General features: G+C 36.8%; 6 protein-coding genes and 1 long non-coding RNA gene across 9 annotated transcripts; 4 read left to right on the top strand and 3 right to left on the bottom strand.

Moving 5' to 3' along the window:
• Positions 1 to 103: 103 nt before the first annotated feature.
• LOC110849893 (solute carrier family 2, facilitated glucose transporter member 1) lies at positions 104 to 4,235 on the bottom strand. Its single transcript, XM_022097365.2, has 12 exons — positions 4,011 to 4,235; positions 3,819 to 3,917; positions 3,575 to 3,735; positions 3,347 to 3,472; positions 2,964 to 3,045; positions 2,709 to 2,825; positions 1,909 to 1,987; positions 1,426 to 1,642; positions 1,147 to 1,330; positions 552 to 752; positions 322 to 480; positions 104 to 250 (listed from the first exon to the last, which is right to left on the bottom strand). Exons 1-11 carry the CDS (start codon positions 4,014 to 4,016, stop codon positions 334 to 336), a joined length of 1,419 nt encoding a protein of 472 aa, XP_021953057.1. The 5' UTR covers positions 4,017 to 4,235; the 3' UTR covers positions 104 to 250; positions 322 to 333.
• A 1,084-nt stretch (positions 4,236 to 5,319) lies between these two features.
• LOC110849676 (techylectin-5A) lies at positions 5,320 to 7,252 on the top strand. The gene is made up of 4 exons (XM_022097109.2): positions 5,320 to 5,912; positions 6,346 to 6,510; positions 6,580 to 6,725; positions 7,057 to 7,252. Exons 1-4 carry the CDS (start codon positions 5,372 to 5,374, stop codon positions 7,174 to 7,176), a joined length of 972 nt encoding a protein of 323 aa, XP_021952801.1. The 5' UTR covers positions 5,320 to 5,371; the 3' UTR covers positions 7,177 to 7,252.
• Positions 7,253 to 7,355: 103 nt separating this feature from the next.
• LOC118435690 lies at positions 7,356 to 9,040 on the bottom strand. The gene is made up of 4 exons (XM_035852079.1): positions 8,684 to 9,040; positions 8,467 to 8,598; positions 8,064 to 8,377; positions 7,356 to 7,996 (listed from the first exon to the last, which is right to left on the bottom strand). The coding sequence occupies exons 1-3, from the start codon at positions 8,843 to 8,845 to the stop codon at positions 8,216 to 8,218; spliced, it is 456 nt and encodes a 151-aa protein (XP_035707972.1). The 5' UTR covers positions 8,846 to 9,040; the 3' UTR covers positions 7,356 to 7,996; positions 8,064 to 8,215.
• A 1,126-nt stretch (positions 9,041 to 10,166) lies between these two features.
• On the top strand, positions 10,167 to 11,138 carry LOC118435776. The gene is made up of 2 exons (XR_004835006.1): positions 10,167 to 10,439; positions 10,970 to 11,138. It is a non-coding gene; the product is annotated as an uncharacterized LOC118435776 (long non-coding RNA).
• Positions 11,139 to 11,229: 91 nt separating this feature from the next.
• LOC118435775 lies at positions 11,230 to 16,246 on the bottom strand. 2 transcript variants are annotated; one of them, XM_035852192.1, is made up of 8 exons: positions 16,004 to 16,246; positions 15,790 to 15,921; positions 15,508 to 15,705; positions 15,330 to 15,425; positions 13,528 to 15,219; positions 13,241 to 13,450; positions 12,655 to 13,166; positions 11,230 to 12,583 (listed from the first exon to the last, which is right to left on the bottom strand). In XM_035852192.1, the coding sequence occupies exons 5-8, from the start codon at positions 13,706 to 13,708 to the stop codon at positions 11,900 to 11,902; spliced, it is 1,587 nt and encodes a 528-aa protein (XP_035708085.1). In that variant the 5' UTR covers positions 13,709 to 15,219; positions 15,330 to 15,425; positions 15,508 to 15,705; positions 15,790 to 15,921; positions 16,004 to 16,246; the 3' UTR covers positions 11,230 to 11,899. The 2 variants fall into 2 exon arrangements, with proteins under 2 accessions (XP_035708085.1, XP_035708086.1); XM_035852193.1 differs by having other exon boundaries at positions 11,230 to 15,219.
• Positions 16,247 to 18,218: 1,972 nt separating this feature from the next.
• LOC110849889 lies at positions 18,219 to 20,251 on the top strand. 2 transcript variants are annotated; one of them, XM_022097360.2, is made up of 4 exons: positions 18,219 to 18,447; positions 18,524 to 18,854; positions 19,584 to 19,785; positions 19,856 to 20,251. In XM_022097360.2, the coding sequence occupies exons 2-4, from the start codon at positions 18,540 to 18,542 to the stop codon at positions 20,137 to 20,139; spliced, it is 801 nt and encodes a 266-aa protein (XP_021953052.1). In that variant the 5' UTR covers positions 18,219 to 18,447; positions 18,524 to 18,539; the 3' UTR covers positions 20,140 to 20,251. The 2 variants fall into 2 exon arrangements, with proteins under 2 accessions (XP_021953052.1, XP_021953051.1); XM_022097359.2 differs by having other exon boundaries at positions 18,224 to 18,440.
• Positions 20,252 to 24,247: 3,996 nt separating this feature from the next.
• On the top strand, positions 24,248 to 25,799 carry LOC110850061. Its single transcript, XM_022097544.2, has 3 exons — positions 24,248 to 24,383; positions 24,710 to 25,000; positions 25,491 to 25,799. Exons 1-3 carry the CDS (start codon positions 24,332 to 24,334, stop codon positions 25,652 to 25,654), a joined length of 507 nt encoding a protein of 168 aa, XP_021953236.1. The 5' UTR covers positions 24,248 to 24,331; the 3' UTR covers positions 25,655 to 25,799.
• The last annotated feature ends 968 nt before the right edge of the window (positions 25,800 to 26,767 follow it).

Below are 26,767 nucleotides of genomic sequence, written 5' to 3'. Positions count from 1 at the left end.
GGGCATGGTGAGATTTATGCAAACGATGTGACACGCATAAGTAAGAGGATGGCACGTCTACATTTTTTTACATAAAGCCGACTAAATTTTTTCACATACAACATAAGGTGCAGTATTTATTTTTTATTTGCACAAAGCCGGATATTTATTTACATCCCAAATAATGTATGTACAAATATTAGTAAAGCACTTGTTCCTAATTTGAACGGTCACTCTTCTCAAAGTCAAATTAATTTCAGTTATGATTTAGCTGCAAATTTATTAGCATAAATCAGAAGGCTTTCAAAACTGTTAATGTACTTTTGGACTAATTTAGCTCACAACAAATATCCATCATTGCATGGAATCCCGCCGTCTGAAGAGGGCACCGATCTCTTCTACAGTTTTTCCCCTTGTTTCGGGAACTTTGAAATATGTGAACGCAATGAAGATTCCCAACAGACCAGCAAAGAGGGAAAACACATATGAATCCATCAACCCCTAAAAATTTGCACACAATTAAATATATGTATTTTGTTAGTTATCTAAAAAAAACTATACTTTTTCAATACCAATATCGGCAGGAAGGTGGATCCAACGATTAAATTGGCAATCCAGTTGACCGCCAAAATAATACTAATTCCCATTGGACGAGCACGTTGGCCAAATAGCTCAGCAGACAAGAAGCCCGGAATTGATGCAGGACCGGAGGCGAACATTACGACAAAAAATATGACCAGAAAGACACTGGCATATGAGACCCATCTGATTTCCTGTTAATCCAGAATTTTGCAGAATTACATTTCATTTGTAATTAATAACGTAGGTCACAAGAGGTCGACGCCGTAGGTAGCATTTTACGCGCCGACGCGCGATGCCGCCAACAATTATGACTTTCCACTCCTTCGACATGAGGACGCCGTGCCAGGTGCCACCGAAAAATCATGAAAGTTTACCCCCGCTCAGCCCCGGTCTATGTCTGTCAAAATTCAAACCCGACCAATTTATCGGCAGCCACAGCGCCAATTTTGGTAATTTTTCGCGTCGGCGGCGCGGCGTTCCAATGGTGAAGGAATAGCAAATCAGATTTGTCGGCGGCATACGATCGTCGGGACCTCTGAATGCCACATGTTTTTATTTCGGCATCAAAAAGTACTTTTAGCAAACCTTGAACCAAGTGCAGAAAAATAGCAAACTAATATCCATAAACATTCCCGAAAGTCCGAACAGCATGAGACCTCTTCTTCCAACTTTCTCCACCATACCGGCCGAAACCAGAGTTACTACTATGTTGCATATTCCCATTCCTAGTGTTGCACCTCGAGCCGAATTCTCATCTAATCCAGCCGCTCTGTTTTTTAAAATGGCAACCATAAATTAGTTTTTTTGCACATGGCGAGGCAATTTTACATTTTTGACCCATGCACATATTTATGTAGTTCATACGTGAAGATCTTGGTTGAGAAGAATAATACTGCGTTAATCCCACAAAGTTGCTGTGCCAACGTCATCATGCAGGTGATGATAAGTGGCGTCCTGAGAGCATGGCTGGACAGCATTTCTTTTAAGGTAAGCGTGGGCATAGATCTCATTTGTTCATATTCAGTACGCATCTCGTCAAGTTCTCCGTGGACTTCAATTGTTCCTCGGAGCCAGGTCAGGTCTGTATGTGTAAATATACGAGGTAAAGTTTACAACTTGTATCCTTTGCAGTTTGGTAAATGACTTGAAAATCTATGCATGCAAATTTATCTAAATAGCAGAATAATTATTGCGGGTTACATCATTTGCATATATCTCGATGTATCCAGTTTCAGCGAAACCGACGTCCCATCTTGGATAAACTCCATATACATATTTATCTTTCTAGTGCGTCAAAATATGCAAATAAGGTCACCCAACAAAAATTCTACGTTTTTGCATGCTCACCACGTTGCGCTTCGACCTCTTTTCCTTGATTCAACATGGTAAATTTGGGCGACTCTGGGCATAGCGGAAACGTACAGATCTATTTAAACGGTATTAATTATTTAAACTGAGATATTTAATGCGTCGTTTTCTAAAAACCTACAGTGCAGACTCCATATAGCCCGAGTCAGGGACAGAGTCCCTGACTCCTCCAGGGTCACTCTGATTAAAATTTGCTCAGTTTTAGCTTCATATCCTTTCGTGAGAAGCCATTAGGTATCACCGTGCCGGATTTCATGTTTTTAAAGTAATTTCTAAAAATCGGTATGGGTTACCCCATAGGGTCGCTCCAGATAAGAATTTTACCAATTTCATGTCATATTCTTCTATTAATACCCATTAGCAACCTATCTACCAAATTTCAGCTTGTTATAACGATTTTGAAAAATCGGTATGGGTCATTCCATAGGGTCCCTCAAGATGAAAATTTTTCCAACTTTTAGTCATTTTCATCTATTAGGAGCCATTAGCAACCTCTGTACCAAATTTCAGCCTTCTACGACAATTTTGAACTTTTGGTGCACAATACCCCACCCACCTAGATGACCCCCACTGGTCAACCACTTGACCGATTTCGCCCATCTTCGAACTCGTTTCCTAACTTTGTCCAATATGCATATGGTAAAAATTTCAAGTCAATCGGTTCAGCCGTTTTAGCTCTATCGTGCCGGACAGACGGACGGACGGACGGACGGACGGACATGACGGTTCCATAAGCCCTGACTCGGGCTAAAAATTTCTAAAACGTGAAGAGCAAATACTTGGAAGAAAGCTGGGATAATGCTGGCAGCCAGGAGGAATGACCACTTGTCCCCAGTTCCAAGAAGGCTTTCCAGTCCCAGAATTTGAGAGATGAGAATGGAAATGATCACGACCAACTTGAAACCATAGGAAACACCAGTTTTTTAAATGAAAGTGCAATACATGGATATAATTTTTTTCAGAACTTTCATAAGTGGCATTTCACACATTAAAGCCACCGTCATGCATAAAAATGTACATATACATATATTTACCTGATGCATTGTGGCAACTGCACCTCGAATATGGACGGGAGAAATTTCAACCAAGTACATTGGAACCAGGGCAGTATTCAATCTAATTAATAATTCTATTTCTATTATACATATTCAGGGTATTCATTTCGAGTTCACATCGTTTGCAACGTCCGCAAAAAAAATTGGCTTCAAACTCGATTTGCGAATTGGCGCATCTGCAGGGCTTGTATTTAGTTCGCAAAATATGTTTCCACAAAATGTAAAATAAATCTCCAGTATTTACCGCAGTTTTGTCTTCTGAATTTTTTTGAAATTTCATATTACCAAATTTTACAAGCTTTGTCCTTTGCGAACGTTGCTTATCGTAACGAATACCCTAATATTACACAATGAAATATTACCCAGCGTTGACACCTAATAAGAAACGACCTATAATCAGCATCTCATAAGATCCACACGTTTCGGAAAATCCCTCCAAAATTACGGCAATTATAACCAGAACGTTATTCCATAATAATCCTTGTTTCCTATTTTTACATAAACATCTTTTACGATAAGTTGTACAATAAGTAATTTCACAATTTGTCGTATCAAAGAATATTGCTTATTCATTTTATTAAGCTAATTACCTTCCAAGTTTGTCAGCCACTAAGCAAGTGAATAAAATCCCAAAAAATACCCCGAGTGAAAAAATCGAAGTAATCCACGACCAAATCAATGTAATTTGATGGTATTTCATGTGCTGTCCACTTCGTTCAAAATTGGTTCCATTTATGAATTGAGAAATGAGCTGGAATAAAAAATAAAAAATAGTGTACATATATCATATATGATATATGCATAAATGTATGTACATGTGTATAGAAGACTTACATCGTGAGGTGCGTTGATCACGCCTATGTTGTACCCACACTGAAAGGAGGATCCAATAACGGCCGATGCAATGGCAAGGATCAGGTTTCCGGTTATTCTCTAGCATTAAAAAATCTGGGTTAAAATTTAATAATCACAATTTAAATAGTTTACTTATGCATGTATAATCAAGACAGGAAAGTGAATACATACCGACATTTTGAAATATTTGTAGAGAAATTTCTGCCCATGAAATTTTCTGATCTACATTCTCATTAAATACGTCAAACCTTTAATGTAACTTGACGTTTCAATTTCTTAAGATGTAAACACAGGTCTACCGAATATGCGAATATTTTACATGATAAAGTCAAAAGGCTGTACAGCCGTTTTTTACAGTCTTTACTCTACCTTGTCTCAGATGGACTTCTTGTTCCATCAGAGTGTTCCGAAAGCACGAATGTGGGCGAGAATTTTTATACACATAAATATACACATACAATTTGCATGTAAAATTCGGGCAGTAGTGGACCAAGTTGCTGGAGGGATTCGGGAGAAATATGACGTAGGACGAGGTATGCAATATATACTTATTTGTGACCCGTATACGAAGTCCGGAATTCCATATAAGTCACGAAAAGTCTGGGTTTTTGCGAAGTTTAAAAATAGTTCACCCGTACATATGTACATACGATTTTCTTGAAACTTTCCACCATTCACTACCTGAATATAATCCAAGCATTAAAACAGAACGGGCAGAACTATTTAATAGAATCCGATCAAAACTCTGAAAATACATATATGCAAATTGTGAAAAAAAATCGCTTCAATAAATCCAGCTTCCCAGAGTGGCCGATACATATGTATGTAAATTTCTATGAACTTGACACTTTGATGTGATGCATCATTCAGAACATTTGACGAAACATTAAGTACTTTTAAAATGTGCCATCATGCTGTAATTCTCTCTAAAAAATACATACATCCGATTATTTTATGCACGGTTGACGGTCCTTTATGCACATATTACCTATATGTCAACAAGCTTGTTTATTCGATTACACGATTCCATTCCAGATGCAGTCGAGCAAATCTCTGTTACACACACACATGCATACAAATTGAATTATTTCATACTAAATAACAACAAATTTGGAATACAATAGATCCAGAATGACAATGAAACGAAATACATACATCAATATTATCCAATTCTTTCGACCAGTATGTACAAATATATAGCTCTGCTTTCCAAAAAGAAATACATAACAATTCGGCTTTTTCATACAGATCCAAAAAAAAACTTTCTCATTTTTTATTCACGTCAAATTGAAAGTGAACGGACATTCGCTTCATGAAAATATGGATTCCATACCTGCAAGAAATTAATTAACGCCACACGTACAGATTTACCATGTCCATTATTCATCACCCATTGTCCATACGGGTATTGTGCATTGTATGCAAATCCAATATATACATACATACAAAATGACCCCCAAAATAAAGCAAGTATTCACCCCATTCTCGAGCTTCAGTCTCAACTCAACCTCCAATTAAATTAGTTCGTTACCATGGCAACCCATTATTTCCTCGTGGGTCTCCTGTCTCTGATCGCCCCACTCCTAGCTCAACACCCCGACTCCATCGATAACCGTGTGGCCATCCTGGAGAACAAGGTGTCTCATCTTTCCTCCCGAATCCTATCGCTGGAATACGCTTTTAAGGAATTTTCCACCCAAAAACCGCAAAATTCCATCAAAATCGTTCACCAGACTCAGCACGAGCCCATCGAAGCCCAGGTTCCCCAGAAGACGCCACCCACCATAATCAACCCCGCGGGTGTCAGCGATGTCGGGGGCGACTTCAGGCCGAAAGATTGCTCCGAAATTATGGAGGAATTGCACTCAACCCAACGCCATTCGACTTTTTACACGATCTACCCGATTTCCAGGAACCGTCCGCTAGAGGTGTACTGCGACATGTCGACCTACGGGGGCGGGTGGACGATCGTGCAACGGAGAGGATTCGACGGTCTGGAACGGGAAGATTTTAACCGAACGTGGAAAGAGTATGCGAAAGGGTTTGGAAATTTGAATGGAGATTATTGGTTAGGTGAGGGGAGGTTTTTGAAAATTTGGGTATTTTTAAATGGAATTTTGACATAAATTTTGACCATAAAATTGTATAATGTCATAAAACAATGAGGCAATTCACGCAGGCCTTAGTACCTTGTAAAATTCGTGCGATTTGTAAAATAAGTTTACAAACTTTTGCAAACTAAAGAGACGCCTTGAGCTGAGCAAATTTGCAAAAATTTAGAAGCTAATATCCTCAGGAATATTTGCAAGATTTTGTAAAAATTTGAAAGTTTACAGAATTTATGGATTTCGCAATGTTACACGGGACCAGCGTGAATAATATATACGATAAAATTGCTGGGTTTGGGGTTTATCAAATTTTTTGTGATTGACGCCATGTTAATACTTATTTGCCACAATAATTTTTCGAGATTTTTCATAATTTTTATTTATTTTTTATTCGACAGGCCTCGACAACTTGGCCGCCCTGACGAAATATGACGACCAAGAAGTCCTCTACGAATTTTTACAAGCTGACGGAAGCCGAAGGACGGTGACTTACTTGAACTATGAGAAATTCCAGGTGGAAAATGCCGACAATTTTTACCGCCTTCATTTAGCCGGATACAATCGTAAGAAAAATTATTTCATCAAAATTACTGAGCTTCTACATAGTAAGAAATTATTGTAATTTTCTTCAGAACAATACAGCACCGGACTGAAGTATTATTTGGAGAGGCAGGACGGCATGCTGTTCTCGACCAGAGATAAGGACAATGCTGGAACGAATAATAGAAATTGTCGACACCATTCCGGGTGGTGGTTGCAGTCCACAATTTGTCACAGGGTGAGGAATATTTCACAATATTTGCAAATTTTTAATGTAGCATTGTTTCGTTTCTTAAGTGTTTGCTGCATCTCTTGCACTGTAAGGCAAGAAATGCAAAAACTGTAAGGTGCAAGAAACTGCAATAAAATGCAAGAAATATCAATCTGCGCCATCAACCGACGCCCCTTATGCACTATAGCGGCGAGAAATAGTTTCTTGCGCCTTGCATTTCTTGCAGGACAAAATATGCAGCTGCAAGAAATCAATTTCTTAGCAATTTCTTGCAAATTGTTATTTGAACCTGAAACACTAACGGAACAATTACAAATCTAATTATTTGTACTCTTAGCAACCCGATTTGAACATGCCATATGCCGACGGAGTCTTGCACCTACACAAATTCAGCATCGTCCAAGACCGTGACGGCGTTTCGATCAAGATCCGAGCCAAGAAACCCGCCGTTCACTAATAAACAATTAATCCCTTTACGACTAAATTATTTGGGAGACTAAATTAATTTGTGAATAAAACTTTTACGGGGAAAATATTCGCCAGAGTTTTAAACTAATCATCCAAAATATATAAATAGCTTCGGTGACGTCTTCTTCTACTACTGAAAGTCAGTTGGCAGAGCTACAGCGCGGCTAGTTTTGAGTCATTATGGATTGAAACTTATTGCAATTATTTATTTGTATCACAATTTGTGTCACAAATTATAATTGATAATTATCCGAGGACGGCGCGAAGCGCCGGACGACGGATAATTGTAATTATCCGAAGTAATACGGAATCTTGAGGTATTAGTCAATTGGTAGTTGTCTCCTGACAAGGCCCAGCTCCCATCTATATAAAACACATAAAAAGAAAAGTGTGCCATGCATGCCCGGGCTAGTATATCACCTCACAGTCCAAAACACATTTTCGAATGAACAAATCGGGTGGGTGGGTGAGGCGCTAATACCTCAAGATTCCGTATTACTTCGGATAATTACAATTATCCGTCGTCCGGCGCTTCGCGCCGTCCTCGGATAATTGTCAAGTTTTGTGTTTGCTGTCGTGCAAGGTGGGAGATCCAAAGCCAAACTGGGTGGTTGCAGGTTTTTCATTTCTTTAACGTATCGAAGCAACTTCGTCGACTCGAATGGGGGGTCATACCAGTCTCGGAATTTGAATGAAACGATGGATTTTTTCTTTAAAATCCGAGCAGCTTCGTCATCCCATTGGGTGCATACTAGTCGTGCCATTTTGAGAGTGTTGAAGGGCAGGTAGGAAAAAATGTGGGACAAGATCTGCCAAACAGTTGGTTAGTTAGGCATGTATTAAAAATAAAAATGATGATCAATTTTTATAACTCACAAGGTAATTTTGTCCTGGCGTCAAGTCGACCTTGTTCCCGTCTGATATATTAAAATCCTCTCCATGGTCTTGATGTTCAGTGGCACGGTAAACTTCCTAATAATTGAAAATAAATTAAATAAATTAGCCACTTATCATCAACCACCAATCAACTAAATGAAAAAAATAAATCCATCAAGAGATTCGTGTTTAATCTCTGGATCATGTCCACGTCTTGGTCGATCTTTTCCAAGTAAAAATATCTTGTCGCCATAATTGAGCTTCGTGCGACACTTTTTCTCCAACTGGTAATCATTGACTAAAACAACACGTTTCTATATATTTCAAAATAAAAAAATCAATAAAATAATTCTAAAATGAGTCACTTTGCAATTAAACTAATCAATTATTGCATAAGACTTACCCCGGCCGGTGTGATCCACCAATTTCCACTTGAACATGTAATTTCGGCCAGATTTCCGGGATTTTTGTTGGTCCGCACAAAGATGAACTCGCCTTGTTCCTCCCTCGAGGTGTACTTACTTCCGAACGTGTACTGGTAAAATAAATACGGTAAAAAGATGACTAGTTTTGGATAACTTCACTCAAATAAGTAACTAAGGTAAGAATTAGTCGCTTACCTTTTGATTTTCGATATACGGCAAGACGGCAGATTCTTGAAATCCAATGTACGGACTATTTTCCGGAGTGACACACCCACAACTTGTCCCCCATACTTGGTTCTGACATGAACCGCAGAATCGACGTTGTGGTTGGAAAAGAATTGCGTCTTCCCCTTCCATTTTATTTTTATTGGGTTCTCACAATAATAATGTTTAAAATTTGTATTATATCCGACTGTTTGTTGACTATTGAGCGGAATTTGTTGACTCGTTTTAGTCGTCCCGCCGGACAAAATTCAATGCGAGAGTTTTGAGTCATGCAAGTTTTCATTCAAAATTTAAATGAAAGTGTCAATTGGCCAGGGTTGGCCAAGATACTTTGTTTCAAAGATATAAGATACAAGATACAAAATATTTGAACGAAACCTTAAGATACAAGATACTAAATACAAATAATTAGAGTTACACAAGATACAAGATACAAGATAGATTTTATCTGCTGTGATCCCAGATACAAGATACAAGATATTTATTTGAAATAATTTTTTCAAGATATACAAGATTAGGGTGACCATATTTGTCCCGACTAAAACCGGGACATTTTTTGGCGAAAAAATTTGCCATAATATCTAGTGCTTGGCGAAAAAATTTGCCATAATATCTAGTGCTTGGCGAAAAAATTTGCCATAATATCTAGTGCTTGGCGAAAAAATTTGCCATAATATCTAGTGCTTGGCGAAAAAATTTGCCATAATATCTAGTGCTTGGCGAAAAAATTTGCCATAATATCTAGTGCTTGGCGAAAAAATTTGCCATAATATCTAGTGCTTGGCGAAAAAATTTTCCATAATATCTAGTTCTTGGCGATTCAGACATCACCGAAAGGGAAAGAACTAGGATAAAGGAAATATTGCATGCAAGTTACTGGTATTTATGTGCTAAAATCTACTTTTTTATCAATATTTTGTCGAAAAAGCGAGATAATTTAATTTTTTGCGGAGATTTTAAAAACCGGGACATTTTCGGGACGCCGGGACAGGTTTTGAAAAGCGGGACATGTCCCGGCTAAACCGGGACGGATGGTCACCCTATACAAGATAAATTATTCGGAGCTTGCAAAAAAACATGAAATAACGAAGCACCACTGATTTTTTGTATTGTAGCCGAGTAACTTGTTAATAATGATGGTATAGACTCATAACTTGCATTATAATTTATAATGCAAGTCCTCACCCTCTGTTTACAATTTATAAACAAATATGAGGATTTCATCTCTGGTGCCGGTGACCACAGATTTGGAGTATACTTACTTAGATACACAGACGGATAGGCCTGCATGTACAAATGTGGAAGCTGTCATGTTCATAGTTATTAAGATTGCAATACTCAAAATGCTTAAAAATTTCCAGTCACCCTCCAGTCGCTGTATTACTTGGCGAACGTAGTCTACATACAGTGACTGGAGGGTGACTGGAACTTTTTAAGCATTTTGAGCTGCAGGTCTATCCGTGTGGGCTAACTTATAACATAATAGACCTGGTGCGCTTGCCGGTGACCCATACTGATTTTTTGAAATTATTCTATGGAGCTGAAATTACCAGTGCTTATATTCAGTTGAAATTTGGAATAGTTGGTCTAATGGTGGTACAAATTAGGAATATAATGCAAATTACAACATTTGCCAACGTGCGAGGGTTTATTACTGTGGATAAATAAATATTACGACGTTATACAACAGAACCTTGCGTCCGGCTCGGCAAAGCTCTACACTGAGGTTCTTAAATCTTCATAATTCCAAGTTTTAATACTACCAAATATGCAAGTTTCCCGGTTTTTCACTAAAAATTTATCTTGTATCTTGACTAGTATTTCAAATAAAATTTGATCGAAATAAATTCTCCAGATACAAGATACAAGATACAAAATACTGTTTGAGAAACGTTCAGATACAAGATAAAAGATAAGATAAACTCCGTTACACAAGATACAAGATATATCTTTATCTTGTATCTGATATCTTGTATCTTGTCAAATTATCTTGGCCAACCCTGCAATTGGCAATTTAAAAGTAATATCTACTTTCTATGTAATTTGGGCTAAAAATTATATTTTCACCTAACTAATTTACTGCATATTTGGCTCCTTGGGGAGATTCATATGAAATTTCAAATAAAATTGCCCACGATTTTGTTTCATTCGTCAAGATGAGTACAAATTGCAGAATAGTTTGTCATACACACCTACCAGGTAGATATGTATGTAAAAGGTATAATTAAGAATGTAATTATTTCTATTCCCTTCTAGCACATTCAAGTCTATATTCTATAATCTATAATCTATATTCTGTGGCTTGCACCTACATAAATTCTGCATCGTCCAGTGACGCGATGATGGAAGCCATGATATAATTTTATCCTACTAACAATTACTAGAACCAGGTTGAATTTAAATAAATGTGTCAATAGTCGAACACTTTGCTGTTTTTTTTTTAAATTTCAAAATTTTTAATTCATACTTGCATGGAAAACTGATGAACGAATTGATACACATACTGCAGGCCAAACTGTTCATTGAGTACACATTTTTATTAATTTCATATAACAAAAAGTCAAATCAAAACTACATATCGAATGAATAATATAAAAAGCATGGTAACACAGAAAGTCGTAAGACATGAATGTTTTTTTTCTATGCAAATTGAAGTTCATCATATTTAACTTGGTGGCACTCGCGTTATCCTTTTACCGTCTCGGAGTTCGCTTTTCCGTCCCCACTGCAAGCACTGGTCGCAGATAGTGGATCCTTGACTGATGGGTCGGATGCCTCCTCCTTCCTTCGCGTCGTCATCCAATCATTCCACACGTTCGGAAACATGTCGGTGAGCGGGAAGTCGGCAGGGAGCTTCGGGCTTTGCGACGAAACACTTACAATGCGATGCCGTGAAGTGTTCATCGCCAATCTTGATGAGACTAACTTTATTTTGTAGTTAAGCTAATATTATTAAACAGTTGTTTTGTCATTTTCGATAATGCTCAACATATTTCTCACAATTTGACCTCAAAGTTGAAAAAAATGCTCATTTTCACAAGGCGAGGTCAATCACTTTCACGCTCAACTCGCTCACTCTCGCTCAGCCCGCTTTCTCACTCAACTCGCATTTTTCGCTTTTGCTTTCTTTAAAACTTTATTACATTTTAATACAATACATTTTAATTCAATAAATGCCAACGATTATTAATTATATGGACTTTTAGTACAACTACTCATGTGATAATTAATATAAAAATGATTAAAACAAAAAGAAAATTTGCACCAACTGCAACTAATGAATGGAACAACATTACAGTCAAATACGCTACAATCAGTCCCTTTGGATTGAAAACAAACTTCACTGACATTTTTAAAGTTAGGTTTTTCACCATCAGCCCACAACCCACTCGAGTACCAACAATAACGAATCATTGGTAAAAACACTGGTGCACTTAAGAGAAAGTGAACCAATGACTGGAGTTTTAAAATTCCATTACGTGTGCACAATTCTGACAATTCTTGTTCATGAGGACAATGCAAGGAGTCAAAGTAGTAAAACTGTTTTACAATAAATTTCAACTGTCGATGAAAATACGTATCCAATGGTTGGCAAAGGTCCGTGCAGCCTTCCGGAACAAATTTTAGATTGAAGTCTAAGGTCTCTTTATCTTCAAACCTTTCGTCGTACAACTGCATATTAGTTTGTCCAGTCCAATTGTCCAATATATAAAGAATTTGATTATATTCAGCATGTGGCACGACCATTCTGTCCAAAAAATCCGCTACTAAAGTGTTGCTTAATTTTCCTGATTTGCTTGAAGCAATGACTAAATTTGGGGCAGTAAATATACTTCTTTGTACTACGGGGCCAAATGTTCCACCTATTTCCTATTTAAAATTATGTTAGATAAAAATCTAGTTATCAGTACAGAGTCGAAATTAATTTAAAGTCCACATACTTGTAAACAAACATACACCTGAGGAAGAATTGAGCCATTATAGGCAATAATATATTGGACGGTGTACGAATGCGTGACCTTATTCTTCGGTGAGAATGCAGTCCCGATGGTTGTTCTTTCTCCTTTCCATGTTAAAGTTCGATTAGACAAAATTTCGTACTTAAATCCAGTTTGGTCCGTGTTCCAGATATTTTCTTTTTCATAAATATTCAATAGTGGTTGGATATGGTGTCGAAAATTTTCTGTTTGTTGAAGAATTTGGTCCATCTCCTTCACTGTTGATCTCTTGACAAGTTTTTGAACTTTTCTAGATGAAATTCTATTTCGTCGTTTGAACGTGCTGATCCATGTATCGCAAGCTTTAAAATTAAAGCCAGGATACTCCTTTGCCTTTATTAAAGCCCATCGTCTAATGTCGATTGTGTGTATAGGAAGAAATCCAGTCCTAGCTTCTCGAAACCGTTCAAGAACAAAGTTTTCAATCTCACGCATTATTGTGAACTTGGTACCACCTAATATCATTGTATTCATAATAAGTTCATTTTGTCATATCTCATTTATGAATAAAGTTATAAAACCGATTTACCCATATCGATTTGATCTCTCCATCTCTTTATATAATTATGGTGTTTAACATTTTTGAATTGTTGCCGAAATGTGCGAAATTTCCAGGCCTTGTTGTTGTTGAATATTTCTACTGCTTTCTTCTTGTATTCCATACTCACATCGTCATCCACAATCTTTAAACCATTTTCATCTATGTATGGTTCCAAACTACAAAGTACTTCATCAGCATCTATAAAGTAATAAATATAGTGTACCCGTGATAATGTTTAAAAAAAATTGGTCATCAAACAATTCGAAATAGCATACCGTTGGTAAATTCCTCATCTTTTACGAATACATAGTCATGTACTAATTCGCACAATTTATCAAGTAGTAGGTTGCCAATTACAATTTCTTCATCCGTTGGTTCCCTATACTCATAACTAAAGTATTCTTCGATTTTTACAACTAATATTTTTGATACACAGAGTAAGTTAATACTATCCATTCTAATAATAAATTATTGTTAACGAGTAATAATAATCCTTTAATGAAAATAATGAGACGAATTACAAAAAAAATCCTAAAAGTTCAGACTGGAGTGAGTTGAGTGGAAGGCTGGAAGAGTTGAGCGAGTTGGGCATGAAAGTGATTGACCTCGCCCAGTGAAAATGAGCATTTTTTTCAACTTTGAGGTCAAATTGTGAGAAATATGTTGAGCATTATCGAAAATGACAAAACAACTGTTTAATAATATTAGTTTAACTACAAAATAAAGTTAGTCTCATCAAGATTTGCGATAAACACTTCACGGCATCGCATTGTTAGTAATCTAGTGGTATGCATGACGTAGATACGTGGATCAAGTTTCCTCAACGTGACACATCTCGTCACAATCGGCACCCCATCGCTGTCACGTGTTGGGAAAAAAATCTCAAGTGTGCCGCGTTCACCTTCCCATGAATGAGTTGACATAAGGGGATGTGCGAACATTGATAGTGAAAGGGCTTCAAGTCTGGGAAGGTGCCTCTCATAGTCGAGGACATCGTCGTTATCATGCCCAGAAGGGAAAGTAATCTTCAAGTCGCTCAATTGCCTCCATCCGACGGAAAGAATTCTCAGCCGGGGAAGAATGGGGAGGTGCATAGCCTCGTCTCGCGGGAGGTCGTCATAAATGAAGTGCATTTCTTCCAATGTGTCGGCGTGCTTTTGGATTAAGTTTTCCAACCTGACGAAATTCTCTCGGCGTTTCAAAGATTGCAAACTACTCAGTTTCAACGTCTTCAATGGGTTAGTTAACTTCAAGAGCAAGTCAAGAACGATTTGTCCTATCGATCGGCCAATAAAAGCTTCCAAGTTTGGGAAGGGTCGTTCATATTGTAGCAAACAGTTGGCGAATTCAAAATCTTCGCCATTAAGTTGGAGGGTTTTAACGCCTTGAACTGCCGCCGCCCAGGAGGATATGATGGCGATAGGAGGTTCGAGATCGTACTTTACCGACAAGGTAAATCCTTCGAGCTTGTTAAGATGGAGGTTCTCCGTTGGAAATTCATAGCCATCACTGGATTCATCCTCTGAGCAGAGAAACCAAGATAACTCCAAGTCACGAAGGGTTCCTTGGAGTTTGATAAGAATGCCGAGATTGTTCTTGTAATCGGATGCTAAAAAGATTGGTCCACCCAAATTCAACCGGGTGATGTGATTACCTCGATCCAACAGTAACCAATTCAGATCGTCGACGAGTTTTACGAGTAATTCTTGTTGTTGATCAATTTCTATCATGGAAGACGGGAGGTTCAAGTTCAAACTGGGCGGTTGCAGGTTTTTCATTTCTTTAACGTATCGAAGCACCTTCGTCGACTCGATTGGGCCGTCATCCCCGTCCCAGTCTCGGAATTTGAAGGAAACGGTGGATTTTTTCTTTAGAATCCGAGCAGCTTCGTCGTCCCATTTGCTGCATACTAATCGTGCCATTTTGAGAGTGTTGAAGGGCAAATAAGAAAAAATATGGGATAAGATCTGCCAGAAAATAATGGACAGTTAGTCAATGCGTGTATTAAGAGACGGACTCTCGATATAATGACAACCAATTTAGCTATGTATCAAGAATCCATTTTTTTATAACTCACGAGGTGATTTTGTCCTGGCGTGAAGTTCACATTGTTCTTATCATCTGGGTTGTTCGGATGCTCTTCTTCTGCTCGTTCGGGGGGACGATGACCTTCCTGATAATTACAACGATGAACAATGAAAAATGAATTAGTCCACTCATCTCACCACAACTTAATCCATAGGTTGAAATCTTACTTTAAATAGAAATAATCCATTAAAACGTTCAGGTGGTTTAATCTCTCGACCCGGCCGATTAATAAATTGGTGTTTAATCCCTGGATAAACTCCACGTCTTGGTCGAACTTTGCCGAGTAAAGCTATCTAGTCGCCATAGTTGAGTTTCGTGCGACACTTTTTCTCCAATTGGTGATCATTGACAAAAACTACACGCTTCTGTATATTTTAAAAATAAAAGAATTTGGATCAAATGAGTTATTAATCCATTACTTTGCAATAAACTACACTCAATTATCTTACGTCGGCCGGTGTGATCCAGTAATTTCCACCTGAACAGGTAATTTCGGCCAGATTTCCGGGATTTTTTGTAGTCTGGACAAAGATAAATTCACCTTGGTCCTCCCTCGAGGTGTACTTGCTTCCGAACGTGTACTGGTAAGAAATGCGGTAAAAATGTGACGTAATTTTACATAAATTTATTCAGATAAGAATTAATTAGTCGCTTGACGCTTACCTTTTGATTTTCGATATACGGCAAGACGGTGTACTCTTTAAATCCTAAGTAGGGATAAAGTTCAGCGTCAACACATCCACAACTTGACCCCCAGACATGCTTCCGACACGGATAGCAGAATCGACATTCTGGTTCAAGAATAATTGCGTCTGCCACTTCCATTTTATTGGCTCCTCACAATTAAATAAAATTGTAATTGTTTGTTTACTGTTGAGTAAGAATTTATTGACTCTTGTTCGACTCCTGGTTTTGAACATCCCGCCGGACAAAATTCAATGCGAGAGTTTCGAGTCATTATGAATTGATTGTATAATGAATCATTAATATTAATGATTCATTATACATTTTCAATCATTAATATTAATGAATGATTCATTATACATTTTCAATTCATAATGACCAGAGGGCGGATATGTATGTACGTAAATTCCGCAAAATACGTATGTACATAATATGTACATACGTACAAACCTGAAAATATGCATACACATAAAAAATGTTCTTCAATTTAAATTTTCTACTATATTTATGAAATATAATTTTGAGGAAACCTTAATTATGAATGAAGACAAATATTTTTACATAAAAAACTTCGAAATATCTACTAAAATATTTATATTTCGAAAAATACTCAAAATATGTATGAAAATAGCAGAGGTGGGCAAGATCATTATCTCAGATAGCAGATCAAGATCAAAGATCAAGATAATATCTTGATCCTTGATCTTCGGCTGGAGCTTTTGATCTTGATCTTGATCTTGATCTAGCTCGGTAAGATCTTCTATCTTGATCTTGATCTTCGTTCAAGATCAAATCCCAAATATGAAAAGTAGCATTTTGAAACATTGATATTTTTTAAAAATAGCACCTTGGTACTCAAAGTACATTCAAGGAAACGAAAAACACTCGTGCGGGATTTAATTTTTTTTACTAATTAATGGAACCAGTTCTTCAAACGGCGATCTATTTCCTAAATGCGAATATTATTAGCCCGTCGACCGGATACTTCAACTATTACTTAATTTACCAAGAAATGAAGTATAAGGCCAACTTAAAACATCAGAGAAAATGTTTCGTTATGTATTATATAACTATACGAAATTATAACGTTGACGCTGTCAGCTTTGAATAACTAAAATTGGTCAGACAACCAATTTTCGTTACTTATCTAGTATTTGTAATGTGCACAGTGCACACTACGTACATTACACCTAGTTGTATTTATCGGTTTATCTTTATGTATAAAAAATATTTACAACATATCTGGAATTTATTTGATCTTGTGATCTTGATCTTGATCTGGGATTTGATCTTGATCTTGATCTTTTATCTTTAGTATTCGGCAGATTTATCTTTATCTTGTGGGGCGCAAAAATTGATCTTGATCTTTTATCTTGATCTTCGAAAACTTTGATCTTGCCCACCTCTGGAAAATACATACACACATCACATACATACATGTGTCCACATGTAAATTCGCTGTCCAGAATAAGTTTCTTCTCCAAGTTGGAGGCTCGAACGGATCTTTTTTTCGCTACATGTGTATGTATTATCTGTACCTGTACATATGTAAGCACATAAGCACATACTATGCAACATGAGATTATGTATCCTATAAATACATTTGTTAGACCCGAATAATGTAAATATTTAATATTTACAATGCATAATTCTCTCAACTATACACCATCATTCTCATCTAATCTATTCCGTAAGAATCCATTTGGGATTTGGGTTAAAATATAATTATAAAAACTCCACCCAAGCACATGGGTACATATACGTATGTACATATGTCCTTAGTGTAATTCTACTCGTTGAAACATCACTTCTAAACATTGCAAGTAATTATTTTCCAAACGTCTTAATTTAAAATTTTATCACTATTCTGTTACAGTAATACTTAATACAAGATTAATATTGATCGTTGTATGTAATGTTGTAGTAATTTCACAATCGAACCTATGTATGTACATACGTGTATACAGAAAATCCATTGTACTTTAGAAACACACCGACCGAAGTTTGCATATGACACACTATCACAATTGCCAAGAGCTGAATATGCACATAAGTATCTGTATGAATCCGTTCTTCATGACTCAACTTAAGCAGAACGAGGTGAACGTTTTATGTTCCACGTAACGCTTACTTGTGTATGTATCACTAAACTCATGAAACAAACTTTTATCACACATGAGATTCATTTTCGCAAAAAACGACAATACTGTAACACGGGTCAGATTCTCATCAGCATCACTCACTCATCGGGCCAACACACATACATATTTATCTCGTAAACGTCCTGCTTGCAAATTCATTCTGCTTTATCATACCGACCGAGTCGCAGCTTGCTAAAAATTTGATACATACATTCTCGATTTATTTAATTCCCGTCCAGTAATAGAATTTTGATACGATAGTTTCATAGAATCAGGTAAATTGTAAGTTTTAAACGTTTAGAGACTAAACGTTCTCTGCAAATACATACATAATAAAATTTCGAAAATTTTTATTTAGATAAAATTCTACCAAAATGTCCGGTAAGGATGATAAGCGTGATTCTACTGATCTCTCACCATCTCAAATCGCCAAGAAAACTAAAACCACGGATGACGAGTCATTCGTCTTTGTCGAGGAGGAAACCGAAAAAGGAGACCATGCAGGAGTAAAAACTGGAATTGAAGAGAATTTGACTTCCTCGCCGGAAGTTGTGTCTCAGATAAAGACGAAAACGTTAATAATTGTTATCTTGGATGAGAGTGGGTCCATGCAGGCGCAAAAAGGGGACGTGATCGGGGGGTACAATTCATTTCTTGAGGAACAGAAGAAAGCCTGTGAAAATGATGAGGTATGAAATTTTATTCAGAGGAAAATATACAATTTTCAAAATCCCAGGTATAATTACATATGTATGTATACACCTCTCTCTAAATAATTTGGTTACGCTCAATTCTTTTGCATATACATATAAATATGTAATAAAAGTGGCCAGTGGAAGCCGTGGGGACATCTGGGGACATTGTAGAATAGGGGAGGGAGAGGTTTATTGATATGTGTATAACATGGGCAAATGATAGGGGGATCAAATAACCGTGGGGACATTGTCCCTGTGTCCTACACTTCCGCAGCCACTGTGTAATACTGCTGATTGGGTGACAGTCATAATTTAGCAGGAAATTGTACTCCTTACATATCTTTTCCTTGCTAAATATGTACAAATGCCTATGCTATGAGTTAGTGAATACTAAAATATCTAACACGACGTTAGAAACCATCAACCTTTGGAAAAAATTTATTATGAGACAATGGGCCAAAGTCACCTAAAAATTTTAGTGATCAGAATGTTTGTAAATTTTGAAAAGTGTCAAACTATGAGAACTCAATGTGACTCTTAACTGAAATCGCGAAAACGAAATCGCAAATTGATCAAAACTTTTAAAGTTTTGCTCAATTTGCGAGATATGTGAATAATTTGATAATATCTCCCCAACTTGGCATGATTTTGTTCAGTATTTACTATCAATTTAACAATAATTTTCATAACTTCGAAAATGACATATCTTTCTCTCATTTTCAGGCTCGCCTTATTTTAATAAAATTCAACCACATCGTTACTAAAGTGCATGATGCCCGCAGTCTCGAAAACGTGCCCGAGTTAAGCACCGATAATTACAAACCTGGCGGAAACACGGCGTTGTACGATGCCGTTGGAGAGGGAATTAGGATAGGGGAAGCCGCCCTTAATGAGGGCGAACGTGTCCTAGTACTCATCATGACGGGTAAGATTTTGCGAAAAAAAAGTTTGCAAAATAATCTTGCAATTATGAAATTGCACACTAAATTATGCAGATGGACAAGAGAACGCATCCAAAAATTTCTCTTCATCCCAGATAAAAACAAAAATGGCGGAGAAGGAAGCCCTCGGAAATTGGACGTTTGCCTACATCGGGGAAAACCCTGACCAATGGGCTCGCGACATGGCGCTGTCGTCATCCAACGCCGTTCCGTACGATTTGGCGCAGCAGCGGGAAAATATGACGAGGATGAGTCGCGCAGTGGGAACGTTCCGAGTCCAGATACAGGCACAAATGCAGGACGTATTTACCGATCCTCCATCAAGTGCTAGGAAATGAGAAATTTATTAAAAATATAAATATCTTGTCTGATTTGTTAGTAATGTGTTAAGTCATCTTTTTTGATTTGTTATTTAATAAATTTGAAATTGTTTATGTGCCAGAAAACCAATTCGGTTACATGTTTATGTATTACTGACTACCGTTTATGTGTTACTGATTTTGGCAAAGTTTGTTGGTCAGAAGGCATCGTTTTTCTCTAATTTATTTCTGGTATCGTAAACTATTTACATAAATATTTCGGGGCGAAATTTTTCATGGTCACCCTAAATACTTATTTACCTCGTTGCTAATTATCGAAATCGCCAAATGTAAACTTGTAAAGTTTTGAAATAAAAAAATGCCAAATTTTAAACCAAACATTTTGGAATATGTAGACATTATATTAATTTTTAACTCTTCATGGTAATTAAAAAATTATTGGTAAATATGTACTCATACATACATACGTACATATGTGCAAGCTAAGTTCTATGCTTCGGAAAACAAATTGCGATGCCAATTTACATTGGCATGATTATATCATACCACAATAAATACTTTTCAAAATAGGTAATTAGAGAAAAGTGGATTCCTGCAATTTATGTACATACTGACTTATAATACATTTCGAACTAAATACTCAGAAATAGGGGATGATATATCTCGAACATTTTACCACTGCGAGGTATCGGTATTGGAATTCGATTAAGTAATTTATGTATTTACATGCTCTCCTCAGAAAACTTTTCCATACCACATCGTTCCACCAAGCCATTCCCAGTTTTCCTTAAAACTTGCGAAAAAAAATTTAAAAAAGGATCAAGTGCTTGTAAGAAATTTTGGGCATTTTCATAATACGAGGTCGTATATGGTTAAAGGTTAAAAAAAACAAAGTTCACAAAAAAAATTTCTTCCTGAAAATTCATTTGAAACTTGCGCATCCCCAAGGCTACACAGTTTGGTTCGCGTTTTTTTTCAAAATTTTGTTGCGATGCGAACATATGAACTCGTAATGAATACCTCTAAGATTTATTGTGCAACGTTAAAGCCTGAGATTTAGAACAAACTTCTCCCTGGAAATAAATATCTGGATTTTTTTAATTTCTTAAAAAAATGGTCGTAACTTGCCTCATGTTGAAGTCGTTAGAAAATTTTGATACCTCGTTTTCCTACCTGTACCCCTGTCCACTTGAATGGGATAAGAAATCTGGGAAATTGGTGTGTAACAAAGTCTCAAAGAAATTGATTCCATGGATTCTATCCGTCTTTGGGGGAATGGGGAGCGTCTTTATTTTCTGCGTTGTGCTACTTGGTTGTCAACTGTTTGGAGTGGCACGACTTGAATTTTCGAACATTGTCCTGACCATGGTATTCCTTTGTTTAGTCACGTATGCAATTTCGTTGGAAATTTTGTACCTCTTTTATGCGGAAGACTGTTCACATTCGTCCCATGATTGTGTAGCTCAAGTGAAGAAAATAGGTGAGTGTATTTTTAGGATTTTTAGGACATGAGAATTTTTTAGTAAATTTTGAAACTGGGGGTAAATATTTTCGACAATTCGGAATATCAAATTCCCCAAAATATATCTATATAACGTCGAAAATGTTAAAATCGAAACTACCCGTTAAATATAATTTTTTATCTATTTTTGTTCAGCCAATATTAACAGTCTAAAAAAATCTGAAAGGTTTCCTGGTAGATTATTTTATATTATTTCAAAAGCAAAATAATCTCTCAGCAATTTTCCAAGGAATTGAGACTATTAATATTGGCTGACTGACAGTAGTGTGCATAAACCTTGTTTAAAACCAGCCGTTAAGAAACTTGCCAAGAATAAGTTGGTTTGGCGAGTTTTTTTACGAATAAACAATATCAACAAGGGCGATACGAATTTTCCTCCTAACCGCAAGTCTGATTTTTTTGCATATTTTCCTATTCCAGAGTTTGGTCAAATTTTTACCGAATTTCAACTCGACCCCCTCTGGATAATCTTGAACCTCACGGTTGCTATGTTTGCCATCTTCCCATATTTCATGTACCCCTTCATCGCCTACTTTGGGCTGGACCCCTTCACCCAAACCTTACACAATCTCCTCATCCCCTCCAACCTGGCCCCACCCCCAGTGACCTATGCCCTTTCCGCCCTCCGTTTCTCCGTCGTGGCCCCACTCGTCAAAAGGAACCGTATCTTGTCCTTCTATGCTGTAACGACCACGCTTGCAACTCATCTAATCCTGACGCTTATCTCCAACTTATCCAAAGCCACAGAAAAACTTTATATGACCAGAATTTCCCGATCTGCCATTGACACTTATCTCGCCAGATATCAAACTCTTCAGGTCATCATGACAGCAACAGCCGAGTTCACGGCGCCGAGAACTGCGATTTTTATGTTCCTCGGAATCATACTATCCGTCTTGATGAATTTTGTGACGCTGAAAATGCATGGGATCGTTCCGCTCCCGTTCTTCGCCTTCTTTCCGATAGCGTCAGTCCTAGTCGTGGTTCTGATCGGGGTCATGCTTCCCATGTTGGTGGACGTGTACGAAAATTGTGGGGAAATGTATGCCCGGTGGAAATATTTGGTGGGGAGGAGTGTGGACAAGAAGTATTTGAGGAGGAGGTTGAAGGCGATGAGGATGCTCCAGTTTTACGGGGGGATTAATGGGTACAATATTTGCATGTGTAAGAGGTGGACAAAGTTGTGGTATTACGGGGTCATTTTGAGTTAAACGGTATCCGCATTGTTGTCCGTGGAGAGGACGAGTGTATTGAGGAGAGAGTGAAGTAAGGGAAAGGGATTTTTTTCGTGATGAATATAAGTAGGTTATAAAATTCAAAATTTCCGAAGTGACGTTTCTTAAAATGTACATACATAAATGCTTGCCATTTTTATAAATACTGGTTACTGGTTTGTATAGAATCTACATATACTTTAGAAGTGCATATGTATTTGTATGTACAATGATATGGTGTATTTGTATGTACCGTATGTACATATTTAATATGCTCTCATAATGAGTCATCAATTGCTTGAGTATTTACATGGTTGACGAGTATATTTTTTGTCATACACTCTGAGCAAAGTGGTGAAGTCACACATATACAATCCGTGATGGTATCAATTTGGTGATAATTTCTCCCCGGGTTGGTAATAGTTTGATTGGTGAGTTTTCATCACCACAACGGTGTATATTTTTCACTATGCGGTGTTGCCCGTTATCACCGCTCCGGTGAAGTCATATATGCACTATGCACTCCGTTTGGTGGTGATTCAATACCATTTTGCTAAGAGTGTAGCCAAGCATTTTTCATGGACAACAGCTTACGAAAATAATGTCAATTACAAATTTCTTAAAATTAGGAGAAAATAAATATCAATAAATTTTTAAATAATCTGCTTATCGCTTTTAAAGAGTTGCAGTAGTCTTAAACTTAAACCTACATAAGTACATATGTACCTGGGAGGACCAGGTTTTAACTATAAACTTGTACCTGTCATACCTCACACGAAACTACTGTCTTCTTAACTCGCTAAAATTTGGAGCACATAAAATATTTGTAAACGTAGATTACCTGGCCGCAATTTCATTTTAAAATGAATTTAGACAGCGAAACAAATGTGCTATACATACGTACATATACATGAATCCTCAACATGATATGGATTATTAAATAACACATAATTTATTAATTTATTCCAGGAAGTATGTATGCTACAGGTGTATTTTTATTTGTATGCAACGTTGGCTTAAATATTCCTCAACTCACAGCAAGATTAATTCACATTTACATATGTATGTATGTATGTATGTATGTATGTAGCGTTTGTCGTATTACGCAATAGTGTACTGGAAAATGAAAGTGGTTCCCAAAAACCCAGGAAGTTTTACTTCCAAAAATATGCCTCATGTTCCATCAAATTTGTGTAAAATTTCTAATCTGACACACTTCTTAATACTTGTATTAATGAACTGATTGTGAGCTTATTGTTTCCAATGGGGAATCCCTTTTCGTGTATGACTAATTCATCTGAATCAATCAGTATCATAGTGCCTAAGTCAATAGAAATCTGGGCAGATATTCTGCTATAAAACTCATTCGTATCAGTAGTTGGAAATCATACAGTTTCATCATTCCCAAAAGACACAGTTCTTCGCCAGCTCAATACATATATCCTGAATTTCCAGGAACTTTTATCATTACAAAATGCGATCACAATCCACAAGCACAATTTTCCTACTACTTTTGGGAATTTTTGGTAAGTCTTCATATTCACAACGCTCTAATATTTGCAATACAGTGCGTGCATATATGTAGACTGTTGAAATCCGTGCTTTTTGTAAAATAATTTTACAAACTTTTACAAAATAGAAGACGCCCTTGATCTGAGCAAGTTAACAAAAATTACTAAACCAATTTTCCTTAGAAATTTTCGGAAAATTTTGAAAAAGTTTACAAGTTTAAAAAATTTTGCGGATTTTATATGGTTGCCAGGCACAGCATGAATTGACTCACACGAAAGATCTGCACATTTTTCTGTATACATTTTCAAATTGTTACCCTAATATGTCTCTTTTTCACCAGTCTGCACAATTTCCGGCGATAAAGGTGCCAAATTTTACGGCGATAACAACATCCAACCCCCGCGTAAGGCCATCGTAAACAATGTGGCCACCTCAAACACGGACTGGCTGGTTAAACGCGTCGCAACCCTGGAATCCTACTTGATCAATGAGCTCAACGATTTGAAAGACGAGATGATAACTGTTCTTAAGATGTCGTCTAACATTACCACCGTGAACATGCAGTTGGACGCGGTGCGATGGAATATGCAAGAGTTGTCGCGAAATTTCGCGATAGCAAAGATACCATCAGGTACTTTTTAAATTTCTCAATATGAGTAAAAACTATATTTCCAATAAGTTTGCAAAATTTTGCCAAAAATCAAGTTTCTTAATTTTGCAAAAATTCAAAACAATATGCCAACATTACACTCTTAGAAATCCAGTATTAAAATAATACCACGCGGTATTCATATATGAATTTAACAAAGTGGTGTTGATAAGTAATACCCTGTAGTAATTCCTCGGTATTAAAGTTTTACCGTACCAGTGTCAAATGATTTCGATACCAAGCGGTAGCAACTTTCACAACGAGAAATAAATACCAGCCTGATACAAGATTTCAAACAGGGTAGATCAATACGCAGTTGTTCGTAATTTGATCTAAGATGTCAATACTTGTTTACCGCTAAATTCAAATTTGTTACTGCTCAGTGATAGATTATAATGTTGTCAAACTAATTTTGCACTGGCAATGGCATTTGTGACCGAATTATAATACCTAAAACCGTTTTAAATTTTAGTGCCCATTGGATTCGTGTACATGCAGCTGCCTAACCAGAAGGAGCCATCTCAACTGTACAGCGGAATGACGTGGAAGGAAGTCAAGGAAAAAGATCGTCACTACGAAGCCGTCGAATTCAGATACAAACCAGAAGAAATTAGAGTGTGGACAAGAATTAATTAAATACTTGGATAAACGGCGACGATAAATTAGTTTGTAATTGTTTTTGTTGTTATTCTTTATATTTTTAATGTTAAACATGAACGATATGGTTACGCGCAATGGTGCTTAACTTACAAAATAAAGAAGTATTAAATGTTACAAATAATGCTGTATTTAGTAAACGCATATGAATAAGAAAATTGCATACTGTGAGGAACCTTTGTCGTTGGGGGACCATTTTTTTACCCCAATTTTCCGGTTTTATCGCAAACTCGTCCTCACCATGTCACCATAAATATCTAGGGAAATTACAGAAATCCATGGAAACAAGGTGAAAATTGTTGTTCTCATCAACAGATTTGAGGTATGCGAAGTCATACATATTAGACAGGTTGAGCAAGAGTACAATATTGTAAAAAAAATGATTGTAGCTAGAATCACAATCACAATCTATGATTGTATGTTCTTGAGGTTGAGCAAGAATATTTGATGGGAGGATTGTAATTCTCATTAATTTCCGGCGGCAGATTTGAAATTCCTGCAAGTTGGGTATATGAGTACAATACAATGCTACCTGGAGACGGAGATTTGTAATCCTGAGTTTGACTAAAAGTTTGACTAATTTTGATTTTCCCGCTGTGTTTACAATCGCAAAATACAATCATGTACTCTTGCTCAACCTGTCTATTTTGCGAATGTCATACATTTTTGGAGACTTGTAAATTTTCTAAATGAGTTTCGGTGCTAAGCTACATAAACTAAACATTGTCGTGAGTATGCCCATTCTACATAAATAATCAGTCCAAATGATTACTGATGTCATGACGAAAATACACACACATGTAAATTAAATTTATCGCCGAAACTGCATTAAGATAATGAAATACGTGAAGATTTGCTGAAAAACCTAAATTCAATCAAATTCAGTATTACTTAACAATACCTTAATTTTTATCTATTTACTAGTTAGTTCCATGAGAAATGCCTTACCCCTAAAATTAAAGTGTTGTTCAATTTCACGTAATTATTAAAAGACATTTCTGTAGGATGACTTGTAAGCAAATTGTAAATTTCCCGTAGCTGAAAATATGAAAAAACTTTTAGTAAATAAGCTATATAATTTCAAGTTTTGGA

Source organism: Folsomia candida, unplaced genomic scaffold, assembly GCF_002217175.1.
Source record: "Folsomia candida strain VU population unplaced genomic scaffold, ASM221717v1 Fcan01_Sc005, whole genome shotgun sequence".
Taxonomy (NCBI): Eukaryota; Metazoa; Arthropoda; class Collembola; order Entomobryomorpha; family Isotomidae; genus Folsomia; species Folsomia candida.
The sequence above is the reverse complement of the archived record's forward strand: the minus strand, read 5'-3'. Positions and strand labels throughout refer to the sequence as shown.

What these genes read in the sequence shown, in the direction of transcription:
- LOC110849893 (XM_022097365.2), bottom strand. An exon ending in GTGGCTGACAAACTTGGAAG is followed by an intron (nt 3,473 to 3,574) that starts GTAATTAGCTTA and finishes ATGTAAAAATAG; the next exon opens with GAAACAAGGATTATTATGGA. An exon ending in CCACCTTCCTGCCGATATTG is followed by an intron (nt 481 to 551) that starts GTATTGAAAAAG and finishes GCAAATTTTTAG; the next exon opens with GGGTTGATGGATTCATATGT.
- LOC110849676 (XM_022097109.2), top strand. Translation starts at nt 5,372, where the DNA reads ATGGCAACCCATTATTTCCTCGTGGGTCTCCTGTCTCTGATCGCCCCA. An exon ending in GAATGGAGATTATTGGTTAG is followed by an intron (nt 5,913 to 6,345) that starts GTGAGGGGAGGT and finishes TTTATTCGACAG; the next exon opens with GCCTCGACAACTTGGCCGCC. An exon ending in AGTCCACAATTTGTCACAGG is followed by an intron (nt 6,726 to 7,056) that starts GTGAGGAATATT and finishes TTGTACTCTTAG; the next exon opens with CAACCCGATTTGAACATGCC.
- LOC118435690 (XM_035852079.1), bottom strand. Translation starts at nt 8,845, where the DNA reads ATGGAAGGGGAAGACGCAATTCTTTTCCAACCACAACGTCGATTCTGC. An exon ending in CGTATATCGAAAATCAAAAG is followed by an intron (nt 8,599 to 8,683) that starts GTAAGCGACTAA and finishes TTATTTTACCAG; the next exon opens with TACACGTTCGGAAGTAAGTA. An exon ending in GGTGGATCACACCGGCCGGG is followed by an intron (nt 8,378 to 8,466) that starts GTAAGTCTTATG and finishes TGAAATATATAG; the next exon opens with AAACGTGTTGTTTTAGTCAA.
- LOC118435775 (XM_035852192.1), bottom strand. Translation starts at nt 13,708, where the DNA reads ATGGATAGTATTAACTTACTCTGTGTATCAAAAATATTAGTTGTAAAA. An exon ending in GAGAGATCAAATCGATATGG is followed by an intron (nt 13,167 to 13,240) that starts GTAAATCGGTTT and finishes CAATGATATTAG; the next exon opens with GTGGTACCAAGTTCACAATA. An exon ending in AGGTGTATGTTTGTTTACAA is followed by an intron (nt 12,584 to 12,654) that starts GTATGTGGACTT and finishes AATTTTAAATAG; the next exon opens with GAAATAGGTGGAACATTTGG.
- LOC110849889 (XM_022097360.2), top strand. Translation starts at nt 18,540, where the DNA reads ATGTCCGGTAAGGATGATAAGCGTGATTCTACTGATCTCTCACCATCT. An exon ending in AAGCCTGTGAAAATGATGAG is followed by an intron (nt 18,855 to 19,583) that starts GTATGAAATTTT and finishes TCTCATTTTCAG; the next exon opens with GCTCGCCTTATTTTAATAAA. An exon ending in CCTAGTACTCATCATGACGG is followed by an intron (nt 19,786 to 19,855) that starts GTAAGATTTTGC and finishes TAAATTATGCAG; the next exon opens with ATGGACAAGAGAACGCATCC.
- LOC110850061 (XM_022097544.2), top strand. Translation starts at nt 24,332, where the DNA reads ATGCGATCACAATCCACAAGCACAATTTTCCTACTACTTTTGGGAATT. An exon ending in ACTACTTTTGGGAATTTTTG is followed by an intron (nt 24,384 to 24,709) that starts GTAAGTCTTCAT and finishes CTTTTTCACCAG; the next exon opens with TCTGCACAATTTCCGGCGAT. An exon ending in GATAGCAAAGATACCATCAG is followed by an intron (nt 25,001 to 25,490) that starts GTACTTTTTAAA and finishes TTTAAATTTTAG; the next exon opens with TGCCCATTGGATTCGTGTAC.